This window comes from Osmerus eperlanus, chromosome 26 (assembly GCF_963692335.1).
Source record: "Osmerus eperlanus chromosome 26, fOsmEpe2.1, whole genome shotgun sequence".
NCBI lineage: Eukaryota > Metazoa > Chordata > Actinopteri > Osmeriformes > Osmeridae > Osmerus > Osmerus eperlanus.
Genome location: NC_085043.1, coordinates 600,865 through 610,037, shown reverse-complemented (window position 1 = coordinate 610,037; position 9,173 = coordinate 600,865). Strand labels below are relative to the sequence as shown.

Genomic DNA, 9,173 nt, shown 5'->3' with positions numbered 1-9,173 from the left:
GAAGATAATATTAGAGTTTTGGTTTAGTAAATTTGGGTAATTCATTGGCTTGCTATTTTTACTTTGTCTAGGTGAGAGTTGGCGAACTCTGATAGCGTACAAGAACTCTGGTCGCGTGAAGTATTTAAAGAAATATGTAAAACAATCTGTATTCTTGATCTGAGGCAAAGGATCTATTCACAGAGAATACGGCCCATACTCTTGACCTGGGGAAAGGATCTGTTAACAGTGTATGGTTTTATATATACAGACCAGGGGTGAACCAAATGTATGTGTGTTACTTGTAAAAAAAAATAAAAAAAAATAATAATAATATATTAGAATCTTGGTTTAGTAAATTTGGGTCATTATTTGACTTGCTATTTTTACTTTGTCTAGGTCAGAGTTGGCGAACTCTGATAGCGTACAAGAACTCTGGTCGCGTGAAGTATTTAAAGAAATATGTAAAACAATCTGTATTCTTGATCTGAGGCAAAGGATCTGTTGACAGAGAATACGGCCCATACTCTTGACCTGGGGAAAGGGTCTGTTAACAGAGTGTATGGTTTTATATATACAGACCAGGGGTGAACCAAATGTATATGTTACTTTTAAGATGCATGTTTAAAGTTGTTTTTCTCTTTTAAACAGAGATCTTGTTGGGATTTTTTAATTTTTTATTGTAACTGTATTAAGTGTTGTTTTGAGTTTTTCTTAAGACCAAGCACAGTAGGTATTTAGGCCTATTTAAACCAATTTAGCCTACTCTAAAATATGAAGTTTTCACTCGTTCGATAGCTAGTGCTAGCTAGCAAATACAAAACTTCCTACCTAGCAACCAGTATAGCAACCAGGACAGTTTCCCACTAGCACGCGTAGCTATCTCAGGGATTTAAGGTCGGTATAGCGACGGACGCATCCTTGCATCGGAACGGCATTGTGACGTCAGATAGGACTGTTTTTGGCATTAGGACAGTTTTTGGCATGACTGAGCCATGTGAATCGCTTCTGTGGTGCATTGTGGGTAGCGACGTGACGCGATCCAAGCGATTCGAGATATTCTCAACTTTATGCAAATGAGGAGAGATTTTCACTAGCGATGGCTAATCTGAGTGTTTGTGTTTCTCGTAACGTAGCAACCATTGTAAACATTTCTAGCTTTCAGTTTCAAGATGGAGGAGAAACTAATCGCCTGTGTGGCTGCATATCCAGTCCTATACGATACGTCTCTGTATTTGTACAGAGACATTGACAAAAAGAATGAGGCTAGGCGCAGGTTTGCCAGACATTGTCGGTGCTCCTGGGTGTTTTTTTTTGTACTTTTAAATTCAGTCTCGTAACAAAACGTAACTTCATTCTGTGGTAACTAGCTATCTAGCCCGGCTGGGACTCCCTAGTCGTATCGACAGATTAGCAGAGACTTCGAGTAATATAATACAACGTTTTTACACATGTCAATGTGTATGTCTATTAAACAGTTTTGTATTTTGTATAGAAGTTGTATTTTGATCGATATTGCGAGTACGTAAACCAAAGTCTGCGCACTTTGCCATGACGTTTTACGAACTACAACAGTGACTTTGGTTATCTAGCAAGCTAGCTCTGACCAAGTACCAGCTACAGTTTACAGTTTGGCATTTCACGTTAACTTTTATCATATGTATACAAGTCTCTGAGTACTGAAATGTCAGTCAAAATGTTATTCTCTATTGCTTGAGATTCAATCTTACTTGATGCTAATAAAAATTTCCGCTCTCCTTGATGAACCACTGATGAGTAACATTAAACCAGAGAATGTCTAATATGGGGAGAACTGCCACTCTCGGGAAACTTCCGGGAGTGGCAAAGAAATACACACTGCTGGTTGTTAGATTTTTTTTAAGTCGCCTTTTTGTTCTAAAAAGCCTTTTAAAATGTCAATGACGTCATACACATTGTAGGCCAGAGATACTGCTTTACGGCAAGCTCTGAGTCTCTTCCTTTTTTCTCGAGGCATCGACAACACAGCTGACAGGTTAGGCTCTCCCTGTCAATACACGTGCTAGAAAGAGTTTTGGTTTGCCAATGTTTTAAAGACCATGCCGAAGTGTTCACATTTTGGTTCCGCTTTGGATGCCATCAAGCGGGATCTCTGGTCGTAGTCAGTCCTTCACTATCAGCATTCATTAGCATAATGCTAGCGTGTTATGGGCAACAACCACTCACCCTGAAAGAAATCGAAAGGACATAAGTACTCGTTCATTCAACTTTCGACCTATAATCCATGTTGAACATACAAAAGCTAAAATCAAATCTGAGATTTCTCAACGACAATCAGGCGAGAGACAAATGTAGCCGTTTAGCTCCATAGACTCCCATTCATTTTGCACTCGCTTGCGATCACCCCCAGTGGAACTCTGGTGGAACTGCAACCAAATTCAATGGGGCTTAATAGGGAGTGGACAGGCTCTCCGTAGAGGGGCTCTGCTTTGGTGAACATTAGTTACATGCTGCGCATGTCATTGTATGTTCATATTAGGCCAATGTGGTCTTTATTTTCTCGTTATACTGTGGTTAGTTTTCACGGTGGATTTGGAGAAGAAGCTTCAAACCTGTAGCAAGAAAGCCACTTGAGTCTACCAGTGCTTCGAGGGAATTATACACGTGATTTACTTGTGCAATAAATACTGTGTTTTAATTTAACCAATTAAAGAACTTTTTTGGTGCACCGTTTAATGGAGAGCAGCGTTTATTACACAATGTTCATTTTTGGTGCAGCGTTTATTCGAGGGCGGGGTTTATTTGAGGGCGGCGTTTATTTGAGGGCGGCGTTTAATCGAAGAAATACGGTATGTATCCATTAAGATTTATTCAAGTGTTAACGTTGGCCAACGCTGTCACGGTTCCCTGTGGCCTATCCAGGTGTTATTTTAAATGATCTTCAGAGGAACAGGTCTTATCTGATTGTTTAAGACAAGCTTCTACTGCATATGCTGTTGGTGTGAATTTCATGTGCATGGACCAGCACTTCTGTTGCACGTGCTTTAGCACTGTAGTGTAAGACTGGGTTAGTGTAGGCTCTGTCACTCACAAGAAATTCTTACTTTAGGGCTCATTCTTTTCAAGGCTTTGTGAGTACCCGTTATAGCCAAAAATGCAACAATTTCTCATTCATGTTTATGCCATTTATTATATTACATCAGCGCATGTTTTGGTGCAACAAACAAACTCAGAGACATTACACACATTACACATCAAGTGTGTATAATCCAATCCACATACTGAGACACATGTACACATTGCATTCAAGTGAGGTCTCAAGTATTGCTAATTAATGACTAAATGTAAAATGTAATTATCACACAATAAAACAGTAAGCCTGTCTAATTCCCAATCAGACCAGGAGGTCAGTGACTGAGGGCAGTAACTCTGTCAACTCGAATTGAATGTTTGAAGTCCGAGACACAGGGTTGCCACGGATATCAAGTCGGGTCAGTTTAGGGCAGGTAGTTAGAGGCTGAAGATCAGAAATCTTGAAAATGCCTGCACAATGTGGTCAAAGAAAACATGTACATCTTTTCTTCACTTAAAAAAAACAAGAACACTATGTAACATTCACCTAACATTTGAACCTTTTCCAAAATATTCTTGCATGTGAACTGATTTTAATTTGAGTGTTGATGTACTGTTTTGTCTTGTATGTCTTTTTTTCAGTTTTTCTTGCTATGGACTAAAGCTTTGAATTGAATTCCCAAACTATTTTTGAGTTGAGACAAGTGAATTAGTGAGTTAAGAACTTTACATAAGGATACGGTTGTTCTTTAAGGACACTTCCTCCAGTTTGGGGAGATGATTTAGGCCTTCTAGTTCCTCAATTGCGTTATCATCAGCATCCAAAACCTATAACAGAGAGACGGAATTGGTACAATGACCAAAATCAACATTTGTCCAAAAAAACCTACCAGTTATTTATCCCATTTGTGAGAAAATGCCTCTTCAGCTCCATAACTGACTGTAAATATCAGAATATATATGAAGGTTGTCCAATGCATGCTTGCTGTCCCCATGCTAGAGGGAGAACAACTTAAACTGTAAATAAATAAATAAAACAACCAACAACAAATGTACACAACATTTTGAAAAATGATCTAAAGACTCGTACCCGAACACACGGTCGGCAGATGAACGAATCATTGATCCGAAAGACAAGGTTGGCAGAAGAACGAAACATTGATCCGAAAACACGGTCGGGAGGTGAACGATTCGTTACTTCTTTCAGGTAACAGTCTTTGGATCATTTTTCACGTGACCTGCATAGGCTCAGTACTGGTAGCTAGAGGAAACAGAAATGATTCGTTCATTTCCCGACTGGGTCTTCGGATCATTTTTCACGTGACCTGCATAGGCTCAGAAGAGGAAACAGAAAGTATTTGTTTACCTCATTCACTTTCGTGTGACTAGGTTTAATAAGACCTGAATGATATTCGTTCACAAGTAATAATTACAGGTTTTGTTATTTTAACTTTTTTGTACTTTACTTAAAGGTTCAGTGCAGTGTAATTGTTTGCTGTGATAATTAAATGCTAGTGTGATAATAAATGACCATTTCAAATCATACAAACTGTCCTGATGCATTATTTTAATGCGGGAATTTTTCTTTTAAAATAGTATCTGCTGGTTTACATGCACTAACATATACATGAGAATATGATAAATGTTTGCAGTGGACGTATTTAGGCCAGGGAATTGTCTATAAAATGTTGAGCACCCTGCTTTTAAAAATTTCTAAATGCTGATCCGAACGCACTCCGTTGGATTATAAAAAGGACACCTGTGACATTTCAGAGTGCCAGGTTCTTGAGATAACCATCAGAAACTACGATACACAGACAGACAGATGCACACAGAGGTTCCTGGAATTAATAGAGAGATAGTGGCGGCCTACCCCAGTTTCGTAATTAAGCGAAAATGTAAACACTTCAAAGATCTCTGTTGTGTTTTGCACCTTTGCGAGCATATCTCACTCCCACATTGACTCGTTAGCTAAAGACATCACTGTAGCTGTTAGTCCTCACCAAAATTGACTGACATATTCAAGTGCTAGTTGTGAAAACAATGTATAACGTATGAAATCTAGATAGCTAAAGTTAGCCCTAGTGCTAATTATGTAAGCTAGGTTGGTTTGCTAGACTAACCTTGTAGCTACTGTAACGTTATTACAGTACCAGGGACTCTTGACAACGTAGAGCTAATTGTTTTCAGCATTTGAGCAAAGTGGCTCATCATGAAACGTTAGCTTGGTGAGGCAAAAACGGTGCACTGTCAGAAATATTTCTGACAGAAACATTACTGTTAAAACACTAAACTAGAATAGATAATAGATTGGATAAGTGTTAACCCCCTAAATTATTATTTCATGAATGCACATTTGAGTGGGTTAAATCTTTATCAATTTTAAACACTTAAATTAGCAGTGCCATTCCTTCAATGAAACTGTCAACAACAGTGGCTTGAGCCACACATTAAATGACCTGCCAGTCTAATCAGAGCCTCAACTTAAATCTGTTGTATGACTTAAATCATACTGTACATGTATATAATTCATACCTCCAGGCACTGCAACATGGCAAATTGTGGAGGCAAGCTGATCAGCTGATTGGAGGACAGGTTGATATGAGTAACCAACAGCAGCTGGTCCAGGTGACACAAAGTAGTCAGATTCTGTCAAGGTGATAAAAAGAGTGAGGCATTTAAATCAGATGTTTCCAAAAGGTGGAGAATACTGAAAGCTAACACATATAAACTTAGGTGAACTGACCTTGTCAGAGATACTGAAGACACGGACTTCTGCATACTCCATCTTAAGAATTGTGTTTTCAATCATAAACTTGCTGCACAGGTCACTGTAGTATGCAGAGCGCATGGAGTCCACTACCTATGTGAGACAGACAGAACATACAATGTATAAAACATTAGGAACCCCTGGTTTTTCCATGAAATAGACGGACAAGGTGAATCTATCTAAAAACTATGATCCTTTTTTAATGTAACCAGTTAAAATCCACTTTAATCAGTGTGCATTAAGGAAATGAATAGGTTAAAGTAAGCCTTCATACATTTACTAACACATGGATTGTGTATGCATGCCATTCAGAAGGTAAATGGGCATGACAAAAGATTGATATGCCTTTGAATGAATTATGGTAAAGGTTTCAGGAATGACCATGTCAAGAACCTCGAGACTGATGTATAGTTTTTTTTTTCACAATAGTTTCCCATGTGACAGGGCTCGACATTAAGGCTTGTCCGCTTGTCCGGGACAAGTGGATTTTTTTGTAGGGCAAGTGGAAGAGAAATGTACTTGCCCCACTGGACAAGTTAAAACTCAAACAAAATAAAATGCCATGTTACTTCACGTTATGTGCCACTCATTATTTGACGATTTTATTTTACCGAATTCTGCATTAGCAAAATACAAAAAAGTGGCTTTGTCCCAAGATCTCTACAGACCGTGCAGCTAATTTAATGCTCAACACTTGAACAGGGCTATTACTTGAAAGAGGAATTACGCACTGTGTCGTCTCAGTTACACTATCAGGGCTTGGAAATACTGTGACTTGCTAAAGTAGGAAAATGGATAGTAGAACATAACATTTCATAATCATTTTAGTAAATCAAGCAGCGCTGCAAGACCCAGTGAAATGTTATATCAAACTAACGTTAGCTAGCATCGCTAACGACATTGGCTAACTCAACTTCGGTAGGCTATCCTCAGTATTTGCAAGCTAGTTAAACTTATACTGTCGTGGAAGTTTTTTAGAGAATCAATCGTTTAAGCTGAAGTCGGGTGAAGTAATGTTTAAGTTAATGTTTATTTGACGTAGATTTAAACATTATAACGTTATCAACATAACATCATCGACACACAAACATAAGACAATAACACAAAGACAATTCCATACAGCTCTATCTAGCACTCTAGAATGGAACCGGGAGAATCCAGCCCACCAGCACTACCCAGCTGATGGCCCTGAACCCCCCCAGAACATTCTTCAACAGACCATTTTATAGATACGACAGTTCTCAAAAGTCATTGGTCCATCCTACAGACATGCAGCTATACCAAATCTCTTCTGTCATTGGTTAAATCCTTAGAACAATACAGTTGAATCCACATTGTCTTCAGACCAACTGTCTCTTCCCCCCAGGTGACAAGAACTCTCTCAGGTCACCCAGACTTCCTGTCTCTTAGACTTCACGTCTCCTAGTTAGGTGTCATAAAACTGCAAATGGCATCTCTACCAAATGGTGTTGAATCAACATTCATTGTATCAAGCTTCTTAACCAACTGTAAACTTCTCCTAAAACACATTCATTGTACATAGGCCCAAAATTTCTTTCACAATACCTAAAATAATTTTGTAGACATAACAATGGATTTTGCCACTAAATGTTGGCGTTAACTTTTTATTTTTTCTACAATTTCCCTTTCTACCCAGCAGAGGCTGATTTACCAAGGGATCCTTTAAAAGGTGTATACCGTATTTCTTCAAATAAACGCTGCGGTGTTTATTAAATAACGTTCATTTTCGGTGCAGCGTTTATTCGAGGGCGGCGTTTAATTATTAAGAGAGATTTCGTGAATTGTAGCTGCAGTGCAGCCATAGACAACTTCGTTGCTGGCATTGTGACAAATGAATCATGCAGCTAAAAACGCAGGTTTCATTTACTACCGCTGACCTCCTTGTCTATTCTTTGTTTGTCTATGAGTGCGGCAACTGCCTTTCTCATTGGCTATCAATTAGGTGTGCGTTGGTAGTACAACTGTCTCAAATACAAGTGTTCTACATTGTGTAGAAATCTGAAGTAGCATGCCAAAACGTTCATACATGTTAGCTTTCAAACATAAAGCTGTGCAGAAAGTTATGTACATGTGTAATAAATACTGGGGTTGAATTTAACCAATTAAATAACCTTTTTCCGATTTTGTTTTGGTGCGGCGTTTATTCGAGGAATGCGTTTATTACACAACGTTCATTTTTGGTGCGGCGTTTATTCGAAGAAATACGGTACTTTACAGTTGAATATTAGCTGATATTTAACTACGTACATTTAACTACGTACATTTAACTACGATACAAATGCTGCTAATGCTTGCTAGATACACAGCTGCCGACGGTAGCTAGCAAAAAAAGGATAAATCTTTACCCGGACAAGTGACTTTTGTGCATTGACGAGTGAAACGTTAATGAACTTGTGTCTCAAGTGCCTCAAAAAGATAATGTCGAGCCCTGCCCATGTGCATCAATGATGGTCCACCACCCCAAAGGATTTTCAGACAACAGCTGGCCAATAGTCATGAACATTGATGAAAGAGGCCAAAGGAGGTGGACAGAGCAACCGATGGGCTATAGTTGCCTGCCTATAGGGCCTGTACTCCCCCGTACTTCCTCATTCCAAAGAAGACGGGAGGCATGCGACCCATTCTGGACCTCCGACTTGTAAACGCAAGTGTGGCCTAACGTTTAAGTTATATGCAGCGGCTGTCTCAGCTTGTCATGAAGGGTTGGCCAGATCGACTCTGTTCAGCCACTCATTGGTTAAACATTTCCTGGCTGCTGAAATCTCCTAAGAGAGCATCTACGCCTTGGTGGCACCTGTCCATGGTGCTGGGAGGCTCTGTGTAAGCCTCCGTTCGAATCGATCGACAGCATACCCTTGAACTTCGCTTCTCTCAAGATGAGCTTACTCCTTGCTTTGACTACGGCTAAGCGAGTGACTGACATCTGCACCTTGTCCACACACGTGGACTGCCTGATAAGCATTTGTGCCAAAAGTCATCAGTCGTTTGTTCAGGGTACAGAGTTGCAAGCTGAAAGTGTTCTTTCCCCCTCCGCATAGTGGAGGAGAGGAAGATTGGTTGCATAGGTTATGTCCAGTACGCAATCTTTTGCAATAATTTGACTTACAGTTTGTGCGCATTTTCAATGTGCAGGCAGTTCACGTCAGTAAACACATGAATTTCCAACTATCCATCGTCAACCGCTTATCCGAGTCGGGTCGCGGGGGGAGCAGCTCCAGCAGGGGGCCACAAACTTCCCTATCCCGAGCCAAATTAATCAGCTCCGACTGGGGGACGCCGAGGTGTTCCCAGGCCAGTGTGGAGATATATCATCTCCACCTAGTCCTGGGTCTTCCCCAAGGCCTCCTCCCAG

The 9,173-nt window shown here is 39.9% G+C and overlaps 1 protein-coding gene across 5 annotated transcripts in view; it reads right to left on the bottom strand.

Annotated features, from left to right (window-relative positions):
• Positions 1-3,128: 3,128 nt before the first annotated feature.
• Positions 3,129-9,173, bottom strand: part of rabggta (Rab geranylgeranyltransferase subunit alpha) — a 78,684-nt gene continuing 72,639 nt past the window's right edge. For 3 of the 5 annotated variants that reach the window (XM_062452338.1, XM_062452336.1, XM_062452337.1), the window contains 4 exons: positions 5,777-5,893; positions 5,566-5,679; positions 3,771-3,858; positions 3,129-3,501 (listed from right to left, as the gene is read on the bottom strand). In XM_062452338.1, the coding sequence (XP_062308322.1) occupies positions 3,353-3,501; positions 3,771-3,858; positions 5,566-5,679; positions 5,777-5,893 (468 nt within the window). In that variant the 3' untranslated portion in view covers positions 3,129-3,352. The other 2 variants (XR_009928635.1, XM_062452339.1) reach the window with 2 other exon arrangements.